General features: G+C 49.2%; 1 protein-coding gene across 2 annotated transcripts in view; it reads left to right on the forward strand.

Moving 5' to 3' along the window:
* The window catches only part of DAPK2 (death associated protein kinase 2), a 128,253-nt gene extending 124,440 nt beyond the window's left edge, over positions 1-3,813 (forward strand). The window contains exons 11-12 of one of the 2 annotated variants that reach the window (XR_012788971.1): positions 2,762-3,250; positions 3,325-3,813. Coding sequence is in view for 1 of the 2 variants with exons in the window: in XM_075576092.1 (XP_075432207.1) it covers positions 2,762-2,845 (84 nt within the window). In the remaining variant the exon portion in view is untranslated. Of the gene's footprint in view, positions 1-2,761 lie in introns of both variants that reach the window. The other variant, XM_075576092.1, reaches the window with a different exon arrangement.
* Positions 3,814-15,724: the final 11,911 nt, after the last annotated feature.

Below are 15,724 nucleotides of genomic sequence, written 5' to 3' on the forward strand. Positions count from 1 at the left end.
GTGGGTTACTGGCTCTGCGCTTCTGTAACCCAGGCTGTCTGTGAGTGGGTTACTGGCTCTGCGCTTCTGTAACCCAGGCTGTCTGTGAGTGGGTTACTGGCTCTGCGCTTCTGTAACCCAGGCTGTCTGTGAGTGGGTTACTGGCTCTGCGCTTCTGTAACCCAGGCTGTCTGTGAGTGGGTTACTGGCTCTGCACTTCTGTAACCCAGGCTGTCTGTGAGTGGGTTACTGGCTCTGCACTTCTGTAACCCAGGCTGTGCTGGAAAGCTGTGTAATGCGGCAGGCAGAAGCTTATAGGGGTCATTGTTACAGTGAATAAGAATTGACACACTGTGCTCATTTGCATGTCGTTACCCAGAATCCCTGGCTGCAGTGGAAGCATTGTATGCTAAGAGATAATGGGGAAGGGCAGGGCTGTCTGAGTCATGTGACTGTGCTCACACGTGGTATTTTTGTTTGCTGTACGGTGGACGTTTTTTGTCACTTTTTTTTACCCACCATCCCCCTTTTTTTTTAATGTCTTGGTAATTGAGCAGAGGATTAAGCAGAGATTTCCAGAACAGTCCTGTAGCTCTGAGAACTTTCTCAACATCGGGGTGTCCTTAAGGCGGCCAAATTGGCATCACCAATCCATGCGAAATGGCTCCACCCAGGATTATAAAGTGAACGTTTTGACGTTTCAGTTCTACAATTCGGAACCAATTTTAAGTGCAAATTGTCTTCTGCCCGTTTCCCAAATGCTCACACAGCGTCTTCAGTCTCCTGGGCCGGGGGTCTAACCCTTATCCGCCTGTTACAGTGAGTGGACCAGTGCCGTTCTTTCCTTGTGGGAGGGAAGAGCACAGCGGGTTAGTGATCTAATAGGGGAGGCGTGTATCTACAAAGCGTTTCTACACAGTGTGACTCAGTAGGTTCGGGGTTAGGGACAAGCACTTCCCATACACCTGTCTGACATCGTCGGGACGTACAGAGGAGCCGTGATCATTGTCTCTACATGGGCAGTGTCTGCTAAACACGCTTATAAAGACAACAGACGTATTGTCTTCAATATAGTCCATTGGGTTTAATCAAACATCAATAAGGAAAGTCAATATCGTCGGTGTTGGAAGCCAGAGGTGGCAGGGGAGAGGCCGTGTACAGTATATGTTTGGTGTTTTACGATTGATGTATTCTCAACAATGAAAGTTGTCCCTTCAAACACGGTTGTACATCTGGGAGGATTGCTCAGTGAGTAAAGACACTGACTGACACTGAGTGTGAAGCAGGAGAGGGAGCGGCTCAGTGAGTAAAGACACTGACTGGCACTGAGTGTGAAGCAGGAGAGGGAGCGGCTCAGTGAGTAAAGACACTGACTGGCACTGAGTGTGAAGCAGGAGAAGGAGCGGCTCAGTGAGTAAAGACACTGACTGGCACTGAGTGTGAAGCAGGAGAGGGAGCGGCTCAGTGAGTAAAGACACTGACTGGCACTGAGTGTGAAGCAGGGGAGGGAGCGGCTCAGTGAGTAAAGACACTGACTGGCACTGAGTGTGAAGCAGGAGAGGGAGCGGCTCAGTGAGTAAAGACACTGACTGGCACTGAGTGTGAAGCAGGAGAAGGAGCGGCTCAGTGAGTAAAGACACTGACTGGCACTGAGTGTGAAGCAGGGGAGGGAGCGGCTCAGTGAGTAAAGACACTGACTGGCACTGAGTGTGAAGCAGGAGAGGGAGCGGCTCAGTGAGTAAAGACACTGACTGGCACTGAGTGTGAAGCAGGAGAAGGAGCGGCTCAGTGAGTAAAGACACTGACTGGCACTGAGTGTGAAGCAGGAGAGGGAGTGGCTCAGTGAGTAAAGTCACAGACTGGCACTGAGTGTGAAGCAGGGGAATCTGGTTCAATTCTTGTGTCGGCTCTTTGTGACCTTGGGCAAGTCACTTTATCTCCCTGTGCCTCAGCCACCAAAAACATAGATTGTCAGCTCCACGGGGCAGGGGCCTGTGCCTGCAAAATGTCTCTGTAAAGCGCCACGTAAAAGTAGCAGCGCTATACAAGAACATGCTATTATTATTATTATTATCGAATACACAACACTAAGCATTTGTATAGGTAAACCAAAGGGAAAAGTGCAATAAAGTGTGGTTCCAAAAAGAAGGTGAAAATGTAAAATAGAAATAGTTGTAATTGCAGAGAATGCGGAGGAAACGGTTAGAACTGTTTTCTGTGTGCAGTCAAAAATTGGACAATGGTAGATGGCTTTTTTTATGACAGAGCCAGTTGTCAAACTCGGATTGTACCGTATTTGCCCGATTATAGGGCGGCCTTGAATATAAGGCAACCCCCTAATTTCAGTAGTAGCTGGAGAGAATTTTTTTTATACACACACACAGTGTGTCTCTCTGTCTATCTCTCTGTCTCGCGCTCTCTTTGTGTCTGTCTGTCTCTGTCTCTGTCTCGGTCTCTCTCGGTTTGCGTTTCCTGCCACAGAAACATGGCTGCTTCAGGCCCCCAGGGCGAAGCTTCCTCCGTTTCACCCGCCTACCTCATACGTCCCACTGCTGATTGGCTGACAAAGTGGGCGGGGCCTGATTTATAAGGCGAGTATGTACTTTTCAACTTCAAAACGTCGCCTTATCATGGGTTAAAACCAATCATTACTGAATCCAATCTGTGTGGAAATCGCGTTCTCAATGGGTGTGGGGAAAAACCCCCACGTGCAGATCTTTCTGCTTCCCAGGGGATTGTCCGGGACAATGAGGTTTGTGACGCCCGATTTGTTTCATTCTAGCGGAACTGTGAAAGCGACACCGAGGAAGATATCGCGAAGAGAAAGCCGGTCCGACCCAGAAGGCGGAGCAGCAGCACCTCCTGAGTCTTCTCCGTGCTGGGCACGAGTTCCACGGGTGAAGGTCAACGCATCTTCTGTGAAGGTCAAACAATTGCTGGAAGCACCGGCATGGAATGGTGCCGTGCGTTCAAATGCCGGCGGGTGGCGGAAGTACTGACGGAAATGATGCTTTTAAGATTTGATTCTGTATGGGAATTGACTTCATCCCCTTTTAACCCTATAGTTCCCCTGGCAGACCATGCCACACACTTTTAAGGACTCTTTTTAATATATATATCTCCGATAATTGTTTACATTGAGCGTCTTCAAAGCTTCCGCCCCAAGTAATTTAAGGGATCGGCCCCACTTAGGACCAAACTGAATTAATGGCAGTGATTATGTAATGCAGAGGGGTGGGGGGCAATTCCAGTGCTCAAGCGCCACCAACAGGTAAGGATATCCCTGCTTCAGCACAGGTGGATTAATCAGGCCCAGCTTCGACTGAGCCACCTGTGCTGAAGCAGGGATGTCCCGTTTACGTTTGTAAATAAAAATGAGAGGTATTGTGTGTGGCACAGTACCACTATATACTTTCACTGCTGCATTACACACAATTGTGTTATTTCTCTTTGCAACACGTGGCAAGCCCCAACGTGTAACTAAGAGGTTAAGGTCCCAATAGGAATAATGCCGAAGGCAACGTAAGTTTTACTTCTAAACTGGAGATCTACAGAAAGAAATGTTTGTGTTACGGTGAATATGTCCAGTAACATGGAGAGGGGGCCGCCCAATATCTGATATGTAGCACCTCCCACTTCAAGGGCCAGCATCGGGCAGACCTGTAACTTCTGAGGGTGTGTAATCGGGCGCTCTAATCAGTTTAAGTGAATACTATTTAATTGTGACTAATTTAAACACCAAATGTAAGTGCTCGTGCACACAAGTGTAAATATTACAAATAGATTAAGGAGTGAACCAAGTGAACAATTAGTAAATATATCTTAATCAGCAAATGTGTGAATTATATATACCATCACCAAAAATGTGAGAAAATATAATATTGAAGAACAGCTCAAAAATCCTCTATAGGTAGAATTTGTCCCGCCGAGGAGGCCGTGGCTGTGCACTGCATTCACTCTGGTGCCCAAAAAAACTGATGTCTCTGGGTCACTTAAAAATTATATTTATTGAAGTCTGCAATCCATAAAAAAATTCCAGTGCTCAAGCGCCACCAACTTCTTTCCACTGCAGGAGCCACTGTCAGTTCACCTGCAGCACCTTTATTCTGGATCATGGATCCCATGTGGGTTTGGAACCGGTCTGCGTTTACATATTATCGTATTGCCCGTTCACTTTAAATATACTTTAGTTTATAATTATTCTTTTTATTCCACCTTACTGTATTAACACTTCATTTGGATTTGAGCCCCTGAGACACACAAAGTTCTCAAGTTTGGGATGCCTTGAAATGGATCACCAAGAGAGTTCTCCATAGGTGTAACTGTGTTTACAGAGCCTTACAGGTCTCTTCTTCACGTGTACAGAGCTTTCCAAACCTCACAGGTCCCTTCTTCACATGTGCAGAGCTTCCCACGCCTCACAGGTCTCTTCTTCACATGTACAGAGCTTCCCACGCCTCACAGGTCTCTTCTTCATATGTACAGAGCTTCCCACACCTCACAGGTCTCTTCCTCACATGTGCAGAGCTTCCCACACCTCACAGGTCTCTTCCTCACATGTGCAGAGCTTCCCACACCTCACGGGTCTCTTCCTCACATGTGCAGAGCTTTCTACTAAGAACAGGCCTCTGAGAACAAATGCGGGTGTGTGCTATAATCCTCTTCAATTGTCTGGACTAAACATTGGTTGAAGTACGTGTCTGGCTGAACAGCCACGGATACAATGTCTGGGATCCAGCGTGTGCAAAGAAAGTCGCCGCCTGTAAGTGTGTCAGAGGAACTTCCCCAGGCCATGACATGTTGGGGACACTTGTTCTATCACAAATGCCGTTTAGAACTGTCCCATCAAGGAATCCTCTGCATTCAACTCGCCCACTGCATGAAATTCATGGCAGCCCACAGCACCTTGGCTAACATTTTTAATAGTTGTTTCATGATTAAACATACTTAAAAGCTTAGTACATTTAGGATTGAAGCCTGGGGAAGGGCGGAGGACAGAGGGCAGTTATCGGGGTGGAGTTACCGTATAAAGGAAAAAAGGATTTCCCCAAAAACTGAAAAGGATGGAAGATCTCAAACTGCAACCAGGAGGAAAGGGAGGAAGTCAGGGTCATTTTAATAATAACAGGAATACACAAGCTTGTCGGAAGAAGACTTTAACACCATATTCCAAACCACCTCTGACGGTAAAAGAGCTATTAGGGGTCACCACAAATGTCATTGGGTTCCACTACACCAGTGGCCATAGTTTAGTCTTGACGACACCCATCTTTCTTTACATTAAGGTGAAGAGCTCTGGAATAAATGCATTATTTGTACACCCGTAAGGGACATGGGTCACAAGTACCCGATTTTGTGAGTCTCACATAGACTCAGAGATGTCATCCTCAAAGGACACGCCGGTGAGATTTGGGTATTCTGGAGAGAAAAAATGTCAATATAATGAAAAAGTGCTGATTTATAGACTCTTGAAGTCTGAGGCTCGCAGGAAATCAGAGCTGGCGTGTCTGTAGACTTCAGTCAACTCTCACCGACAGAAGTAGAAAGATGTCCATTTGAATGCCATTTCTGGTCCAGGAACCCCAAATATTACAGTTTTCGGTCCATAACTGTTGTTATGGGACCACCGTTTGAGAACCCCTGGTGTTTGCTCTCCATGAAAAGGAGATCAGCTCATAAGGACGTTTTCCTTTAACCACACTCCTATTAGTCCGGAACAACTTCCTGGACAGGGGGTTCCACCATTATCCGTCTGTTACAGTGAGTGGACCAGTGCCATACTTTCCTTGTGGGAGGGAAGAGCAGAGCGGGTTAGGGTTAGTGATCTAATAGGGGAGGCATTTATCTACAAAGACTTTCTACACAGTGTGACTCAGTAGGTTCGGGGTTAGGGACAAGCACTTCCCATACACCTGTCCGGCATCGTCGGGGCGTACAGAGGAGCCGTGATCATTGTCTCTACATGGGCAGTGTCTGCTAAACACGCTTATAAAGACAGATGTAGCATGTCACATGGCGAGGTCATACTGTACACAGCTCACAGTCGCTTTGGTAATCTGGAGAGGAAAGGATGTCACTTCAGGGTCACGTCCTTCAAAACACATTAACCAAGCTTTTTATTTATTTATTGCTAGCTGCTGTTGATTTGATTGGAAGTTTTCTTTGACCAGGCCCAAAGCCTGCAGTAGAGTGTTCCCATGGCAACGTGTCCAGCTTATTCTAACTTACACCACACCGCCAGACAGCACAGAATCTATTGCACCTACCCTCAAAGCCAATTATATGCAAAAACAACACCCGCACTTCGTCTCATTCACATAGGTTTAACGTTACCTTATTGTAACATAATGTAGTGTTATCTTCCAATAATGTGACGTTATATCAGTCCTTGGCGTTACTCTGATCCAGACCCCGGAATGGGGCTTTTGCTGAACAGTTAAGAGAGGAGGGAAATGGTGGCTATGTTATAGGAATGATGCCTAACCGTGGCGCTGTCCACGTCCGGACCACGTACAAGCAGGAAATCAGGATAGGAGTACTGCCAAGTTTAGGTATAACTTAAATAACGTTCCCATAACGGGCTTTAGTGGATATGGGATGTTATGATAACGCCTTGCATGTCATTATCACTAATGTCTGCTATAGTTAGCGCTATGCTCTTTACGGGAACCTGATTCGATTCCCGGTGTCGGCTCCTTGTGAACTTGGGCGAGTCACTTTATCTCCCTCTGCCTTGGGCACCAAAAACATAGATTGTAAGCTCTGCGGGTCAGCCGGTCACAGTCCTATGTGCTGCGTACTGCGCGCTATACTGTAATTGTGACGCACTTTGATTCCCGTTGAGAGAAAAACGCTGTATGAAATAAAGTTGTTATTTGCGTATCTGGGTCTTATTCTGAGCGTCTGTTTGAAGTCCAGTAATATGACAGAGTGGGCGGGGCTTAGTGGCCATTTTAATTTCCGTTTTGGGCTCGCTTTGTAACCTACCATTTTAAAATCAACGAACAAGGGGGAAAAAAACTAGAACCAGCAACAGAAAGTGAGAAAGGAATAGAAATATACACGCAAGGGGACTGCATCTTTAACCCTCCTGGCTAGGTACTACGGCAGGCCTAAGCCTCCAGCGCTCCATGTTAAAAACGCAATACAAGCGGCATTTTAAAAATAAAAAATAATCTTTTTCTTTTAATCTACGCCGCCTTTGATTACCCTTATTAAAAACGAATGACCTAAGCTTCCGATCGATTCGGTCTCCCGTGATCAATCAGGAAAGATGCTGTTTCCCCGGGTTCACTAAATGGCCGCCTTTTGGTTTTAATCATTCCTTCAGTCAGGGTAACTCAGCCGCTACAATGTATTCTTATATTACTACGGTAACATTGTCTATTGTTACAGTTTGCAGCTCAAACTGCTGGGAACATTGGCAACAAATGATCACAAGCAGGAAAGTGTTGCAAAGATCTTGCACTGCTGGGGAGGTGGGATAAACCTGCTATAGAAATCAAAGGATGCTCAGTGTATTAAAACTCATTAAAAATGGCATTAAGAGTAAGTAATACAACATAACTGATTTATTTAAAAAATAAAATAAAAACCTGTTTGATATAGCTTTTTAATGGAAGTGACACTGCGCGCTCCTTTTCATTACCCAGAATCCCTGGCTGCAGTGGATGCACTGTGTGCTAAGAGATAATGGGGAAGGGCAAGGCTGCAGACGCCCGGGAATGTGCTCACAACGCAGGCTTTTTATTTGGGATATGACAGATCTTTGGCATGAAATAATGGGGGCATGTTATGCTTTCTTCTGCTGACTGCGCCGCCTGCTCTGCGTCCAAACCTATTAAAATAAAGGTGTTCGCGTCTCTGCTAAATAATTAGCAGGGCGTCCTCGGGGGCCCCTATTAATACTTCAACACCTTGTAATGGAGACATTAGATGCGTTCACATAGTAAAAAAGATATCATCGTTTCTCTGCCAACTGCCAGGTCCGCAGTGACGCGATGGGACGCGCGTTACTGCCAGGGGCGCCGGGATAAGGCGTTTTAATCCATCCAGTGAAATGTTTCATACCTCGAGCGATACTTCTACTGTAAATGTATTTTATACTGTAATATTCCGATCACTCAGATCAATATCCCGGATCAATACTGTGTACAGCGGGAGCGGGCGTTATTACTCCCGTTAACGTGATTTGATGCGTTATTGCTGCATGGTTTACCCGGGGCGCCAGCGAAAACCGTGGTAATGCGTGCGTCATCTCCTTGCCGTGTTAGATATTTACCGTGTTATTCCAGTAATAGCGCGTGCTACATCTGTATGTTTTATGCCGAGTAATCATATCAATATCCCTGATCAATACTCTATCTATATTTTATCCTGAGTAATTAGTATCAATACTCTGCCAGTGTTTTAAGCTGCTGAGTTGACGGCGCAGTAAGTACATCGTTGGCATGGTGCAGTGAGTATGTTGCTGGCATGGCGCAGTGAGTATGTTGCTGGCATGGCGCAGTGAGTATGTTGTTGGCATGGTGCAGTGAGTATGTTGTTGGCATGGAGCAGTGAGTATGTTGCTGGCATGGCGCAGTGAGTATGTTGCTGGCATGGCGCAGTGAGTATGTTGTTGGCATGGTGCAGTGAGTATGTCGCTGGCATGGCGCAGTGAGTATGTTGCTGGCATGGTGCAGTGAGTATGTCGCTGGCATGGCGCAGTGAGTATGTTGCTGGCATGGAGCAGTGAGTATGTTGCTGGCATGGAGCAGTGAGTATGTCGCTGGCATGGCGCAGTGAGTATGTTGCTGGCATGGAGCAGTGAGTATGTTGCTGGCATGGAGCAGTGAGTATGTTGCTGGCATGGTGCAGTGAGTATGTCGCTGGCATGGCGCAGTGAGTATGTTGCTGGCATGGAGCAGTGAGTATGTTGCTGGCATGGCGCAGTGAGTATGTTGCTGGCATGGTGCAGTGAGTAAGTTGCTGGCATGGTGCAGTGAGTATGTTGCTGGCATGGTGCAGTGAGTATGTTGTTGGCATGGCGCAGTGAGTATGTTGCTGGCATGGTGCAGTGAGTATGTTGCTGACATGGTGCAGTGAGTATGTCGCTGGCATGGCGCAGTGAGTATGTTGCTGGCATGGCGCAGTGAGTATGTTGCTGGCATGGCGCAGTGAGTATGTTGCTGGCATGGCGCAGTGAGTATGTTGCTGGCATGGCGCAGTGAGTATGTTGCTGGCATGGCGCAGTGAGTATGTTGCTGGCATGGAGCAGTGAGTATGTTGCTGGCATGGCGCAGTGAGTATGTTGCTGGCATGGAGCAGTGAGTATGTTGCTGGCATGGTGCAGTGAGTATGTTGTTGGCATGGCGCAGTGAGTATGTTGCTGGCATGGTGCAGTGAGTATGTTGTTGGCATGGTGCAGTGAGTATGTTGCTGGCATGGCGCAGTGAGTATGTTGCTGGCATGGCGCAGTGAGTATGTTGCTGGCATGGTGCAGTGAGTATGTTGCTGGCATGGCGCAGTGAGTATGTTGCTGGCATGGCGCAGTGAGTATGTTGCTGGCATGGCGCAGTGAGTATGTTGCTGGCATGGCGCAGTGAGTATGTTGCTGGCATGGAGCAGTGAGTATGTTGCTGGCATGGCGCAGTGAGTATGTTGCTGGCATGGAGCAGTGAGTATGTTGCTGGCATGGCGCAGTGAGTATGTTGCTGGCATGGTGCAGTGAGTATGTTGCTGGCATGGTGCAGTGAGTATGTTGCTGGCATGGCGCAGTGAGTATGTTGCTGGCATGGCGCAGTGAGTATGTTGCTGGCATGGTGCAGTGAGTATGTTGCTGGCATGGAGCAGTGAGTATGTTGCTGGCATGGTGCAGTGAGTATGTTGTTGGCATGGTGCAGTGAGTATGTTGTTGGCATGGTGCAGTGAGTATGTTGCTGGCATGGCGCAGTGAGTATGTTGCTGGCATGGCGCAGTGAGTATGTTGCTGGCATGGAGCAGTGAGTATGTCGCTGGCATGGCGCAGTGAGTATGTTGCTGGCATGGCGCAGTGAGTATGTTGCTGGCATGGAGCAGTGAGTATGTCGCTGGCATGGCGCAGTGAGTATGTTGCTGGCATGGCGCAGTGAGTATGTTGCTGGCATGGAGCAGTGAGTATGTTGCTGGCATGGTGCAGTGAGTATGTTGTTGGCATGGTGCAGTGAGTATGTTGCTGGCATGGTGCAGTGAGTATGTTGTTGGCATGGTGCAGTGAGTATGTTGTTGGCATGGTGCAGTGAGTATGTTGCTGGCATGGTGCAGTGAGTATGTTGTTGGCATGGTGCAGTGAGTATGTTGTTGGCATGGTGCAGTGAGTATGTTGCTGGCATGGTGCAGTGAGTATGTTGCTGGCATGGCGCAGTGAGTATGTTGCTGGCATGGCGCAGTGAGTATGTTGCTGGCATGACGCAGTGAGTATGTTGCTGGCATGACGCAGTGAGTATGTTGCTGGCATGGAGCAGTGAGTATGTTGCTGGCATGGAGCAGTGAGTATGTTGCTGGCATGGCGCAGTGAGTATGTTGCTGGCATGACGCAGTGAGTATGTTGCTGGCATGGCGCAGTGAGTATGTTGCTGGCATGGAGCAGTGAGTATGTTGCTGGCATGGAGCAGTGAGTATGTTGCTGGCATGGAGCAGTGAGTATGTTGCTGGCATGGAGCAGTGAGTATGTTGCTGGCATGGCGCAGTGAGTATGTTGCTGGCATGGCGCAGTGAGTATGTTGCTGGCATGGTGCAGTGAGTATGTTGCTGGCATGGTGCAGTGAGTATGTTGCTGGCATGGCGCAGTGAGTATGTTGCTGGCATGGTGCAGTGAGTATGTTGCTGGCATGACGCAGTGAGTATGTCGCTGGCATGACGCAGTGAGTATGTTGCTGGCATGGCGCAGTGAGTATGTTGCTGGCATGGAGCAGTGAGTATGTTGCTGGCATGGTGCAGTGAGTATGTTGCTGGCATGACGCAGTGAGTATGTCGCTGGCATGACGCAGTGAGTATGTTGCTGGCATGGCGCAGTGAGTATGTTGCTGGCATGGAGCAGTGAGTATGTTGCTGGCATGGAGCAGTGAGTATGTTGCTGGCATGGAGCAGTGAGTATGTTGCTGGCATGGCGCAGTGAGTATGTTGCTGGCATGGAGCAGTGAGTATGTTGCTGGCATGGCGCAGTGAGTATGTTGCTGGCATGGTGCAGTGAGTATGTTGCTGGCATGGCGCAGTGAGTATGTTGTTGGCATGGAGCAGTGAGTATGTTGCTGGCATGGCGCAGTGAGTATGTTGCTGGCATGGAGCAGTGAGTATGTCGCTGGCATGGAGCAGTGAGTATGTTGCTGGCATGGCGCAGTGAGTATGTTGCTGGCATGGAGCAGTGAGTATGTTGCTGGCATGGCGCAGTGAGTTTGTTGCTGGCATGGCGCAGTGAGTATGTTGCTGGCATGGAGCAGTGAGTATGTTGCTGGCATGGAGCAGTGAGTATGTCGCTGGCATGGAGCAGTGAGTATGTTGCTGGCATGGCGCAGTGAGTATGTTGCTGGCATGGTGCAGTGAGTATGTTGCTGGCATGGAGCAGTGAGTATGTTGTTGGCATGGCGCAGTGAGTATGTTGCTGGCATGGTGCAGTGAGTATGTTGCTGGCATGGTGCAGTGAGTATGTTGTTGGCATGGTGCAGTGAGTATGTTGCTGGCATGGTGTAGTTAGTATGTTGTTGGCATGGCGCAGTGAGTATGTTGCTGGCATGGCGCAGTGAGTATGTTGCTGGCATGGTGTAGTTAGTATGTTGTTGGCATGGCGCAGTGAGTATGTTGCTGGCATGGCGCAGTGAGTATGTTGCTGGCATGGAGCAGTGAGTATGTTGCTGGCATGGTGCAGTGAGTATGTTGCTGGCATGGAGCAGTCAGTATGTTGCTGGCATGGAGCAGTGAGTATGTTGCTGGCATGGTGCAGTGAGTATGTTGCTGGCATGGAGCAGTGAGTATGTTGCTGGCATGGTGCAGTGAGTATGTTGCTGGCATGGAGCAGTGAGTATGTTGCTGGCATGGTGCAGTGAGTATGTTGCTGGCATGGCGCAGTGAGTATGTTGCTGGCATGGTGCAGTGAGTATGTTGTTGGCATGGCGCAGTGAGTATGTTGCTGGCATGGCGCAGTGAGTATGTTGCTGGCATGACGCAGTGAGTATGTTGCTGGCATGGCGCAGTGAGTATGTTGCTGGCATGGAGCAGTGAGTATGTTGCTGGCATGGAGCAGTGAGTATGTTGCTGGCATGGAGCAGTGAGTATGTTGCTGGCATGGAGCAGTGAGTATGTTGCTGGCATGGTGCAGTGAGTATGTTGCTGGCATGGCGCAGTGAGTATGTTGCTGGCATGGTGCAGTGAGTATGTTGCTGGCATGGTGCAGTGAGTATGTTGCTGGCATGGCGCAGTGAGTATGTTGCTGGCATGGTGCAGTGAGTATGTTGCTGGCATGACGCAGTGAGTATGTCGCTGGCATGACGCAGTGAGTATGTTGCTGGCATGGCGCAGTGAGTATGTTGCTGGCATGGAGCAGTGAGTATGTTGCTGGCATGGCGCAGTGAGTATGTTGCTGGCATGGTGCAGTGAGTATGTTGCTGGCATGACGCAGTGAGTATGTCGCTGGCATGACGCAGTGAGTATGTTGCTGGCATGGCGCAGTGAGTATGTTGCTGGCATGGAGCAGTGAGTATGTTGCTGGCATGGAGCAGTGAGTATGTTGCTGGCATGGAGCAGTGAGTATGTTGCTGGCATGGCGCAGTGAGTATGTTGCTGGCATGGAGCAGTGAGTATGTTGCTGGCATGGCGCAGTGAGTATGTTGCTGGCATGGCGCAGTGAGTATGTTGCTGGCATGGCGCAGTGAGTATGTTGCTGGCATGGAGCAGTGAGTATGTTGCTGGCATGGAGCAGTGAGTATGTTGCTGGCATGGAGCAGTGAGTATGTTGTTGGCATGGCGCAGTGAGTATGTTGCTGGCATGGAGCAGTGAGTATGTTGCTGGCATGGTGTAGTTAGTATGTTGTTGGCATGGTGCAGTGAGTATGTTGCTGGCATGGTGCAGTGAGTATGTTGCTGGCATGGTGCAGTGAGTATGTTGCTGGCATGGTGCAGTGAGTATGTTGCTGGCATGGAGCAGTGAGTATGTTGCTGGCATGGTGCAGTGAGTATGTTGCTGGCATGGAGCAGTGAGTATGTTGCTGGCATGGAGCAGTGAGTATGTTGTTGGCATGGTGCAGTGAGTATGTTGCTGGCATGGAGCAGTGAGTATGTTGTTGGCATGGCGCAGTGAGTATGTTGTTGGCATGGAGCAGTGAGTATGTTGCTGGCATGGAGCAGTGAGTATGTTGCTGGCATGGCGCAGTGAGTATGTTGCTGGCATGGTGCAGTGAGTATGTTGCTGGCATGGCGCAGTGAGTATGTCGCTGGCATGGTGCAGTGAGTATGTTGCTGGCATGGAGCAGTGAGTATGTTGCTGGCATGGCGCAGTGAGTATGTTGCTGGCATGGCGCAGTGAGTATGTTGTTGGCATGGAGCAGTGAGTATGTTGCTGGCATGGAGCAGTGAGTATGTTGCTGGCATGGTGCAGTGAGTATGTTGTTGGCATGGTGCAGTGAGTATATCGTTGGCATGGCGCAGTGAGTATATCGTTGGCATGGCGCAGTGAGTATGTTGCTGGCATGGCGCAGTGAGTATGTTGTTGGCATGGTGCAGTGAGTATATCGTTGGCATGGCGCAGTGAGTATGTTGATGGCATGGCGCAGTGAGTATGTTGCTGGCATGGCGCAGTGAGTATGTTGTTGGCATGGTGCAGTGAGTATATCGTTGGCATGGTGCAGTGAGTATGTTGCTGGCATGGTGCAGTGAGTATATCGTTGGCATGGTGCAGTGAGTATGTTGCTGGCATGGCGCAGTGAGTATGTTGCTGGCATGGCGCAGTGAGTATGTTGTTGGCATGGTGCAGTGAGTATGTTGTTGGCATGGAGCAGTGAGTATGTTGCTGGCATGGAGCAGTGAGTATGTCGCTGGCATGGCGCAGTGAGTATGTCGCTGGCATGGTGCAGTGAGTATGTTGCTGGCATGGTGCAGTGAGTATGTTGCTGGCATGGTGCAGTGAGTATGTTGCTGGCATGGTGCAGTGAGTATGTTGCTGGCATGGAGCAGTGAGTATGTTGCTGGCATGGCGCAGTGAGTATGTTGCTGGCATGGCGCAGTGAGTATGTTGCTGGCATGGCGCAGTGAGTATGTTGTTGGCATGGTGCAGTGAGTATGTTGTTGGCATGGAGCAGTGAGTATGTTGCTGGCATGGAGCAGTGAGTATGTTGCTGGCATGGCGCAGTGAGTATGTCGCTGGCATGGTGCAGTGAGTATGTTGCTGGCATGGTGCAGTGAGTATGTTGCTGGCATGGAGCAGTGAGTATGTTGCTGGCATGGAGCAGTGAGTATGTTGCTGGCATGGTGCAGTGAGTATGTTGCTGGCATGGAGCAGTGAGTATGTTGCTGGCATGGCGCAGTGAGTATGTCGCTGGCATGGTGCAGTGAGTATGTTGCTGGCATGGTGCAGTGAGTATGTTGTTGGCATGGTGCAGTGAGTATGTTGCTGGCATGGCGCAGTGAGTATGTTGTTGGCATGGTGCAGTGAGTATGTTGTTGGCATGGAGCAGTGAGTATGTTGTTGGCATGGTGCAGTGAGTATGTTGCTGGCATGGTGCAGTGAGTATATCGTTGGCATGGTGCAGTGAGTATGTTGCTGGCATGGCGCAGTGAGTATGTTGTTGGCATGGTGCAGTGAGTATGTTGTTGGCATGGAGCAGTGAGTATGTTGTTGGCATGGTGCAGTGAGTATGTTGCTGGCATGGTGCAGTGAGTATATCGCTGGCATGGTGCAGTGAGTATGTTGCTGGCATGGCGCAGTGAGTATGTTGCTGGCATGGTGCAGTGAGTATGTTGCTGGCATGGTGCAGTGAGTATGTTGCTGGCATGGCGCAGTGAGTATGTTGCTGGCATGGTGCAGTGAGTATGTTGCTGGCATGGAGCAGTGAGTATATCGCTGGCATGGTGCAGTGAGTATGTTGTTGGCATGGTGCAGTGAGTATGTTGCTGGCATGGCGCAGTGAGTATGTTGCTGGCATGGTGCAGTGAGTATGTCGCTGGCATGGCGCAGTGAGTATGTTGTTGGCATGGAGCAGTGAGTATATCGCTGGCATGGTGCAGTGAGTATGTTGCTGGCATGGAGCAGTGAGTATATCGCTGGCATGGTGCAGTGAGTATGTTGCTGGCATGGCGCAGTGAGTATGTCGCTGGCATGGTGCAGTGAGTATGTCGCTGGCATGGCGCAGTGAGTATGTTGTTGGCATGGCGCAGTGAGTATGTTGTTGGCATGGCGCAGTGAGTATGTTGCTGGCATGGCGCAGTGAGTATATCGCTGGCATGGAGCAGTGAGTATGTTGCTGGCATGGCGCAGTGAGTATATCGCTGGCATGGAGCAGTGAGTATGTTGCTGGCATGGTGCAGTGAGTATGTTGCTGGCATGGTGCAGTGAGTATGTTGCTGGTATGGAGCAGTGAGTATGTTGCTGGCATGGTGCAGTGAGTATGTTGCTGGCATGGAGCAGTGAGTATGTTGCTGGCATGGCGCAGTGAGTATGTTGCTGGCATGGTGCAGTGAGTATGTTGCTGGCATGGAGCAGTGAGTATGTTGCTGGCATGGCGCAGTGAGTATGTTG

This window comes from Ascaphus truei, chromosome 18 (genome assembly GCF_040206685.1).
Source record: "Ascaphus truei isolate aAscTru1 chromosome 18, aAscTru1.hap1, whole genome shotgun sequence".
Classification (NCBI taxonomy): domain Eukaryota; kingdom Metazoa; phylum Chordata; class Amphibia; order Anura; family Ascaphidae; genus Ascaphus; species Ascaphus truei.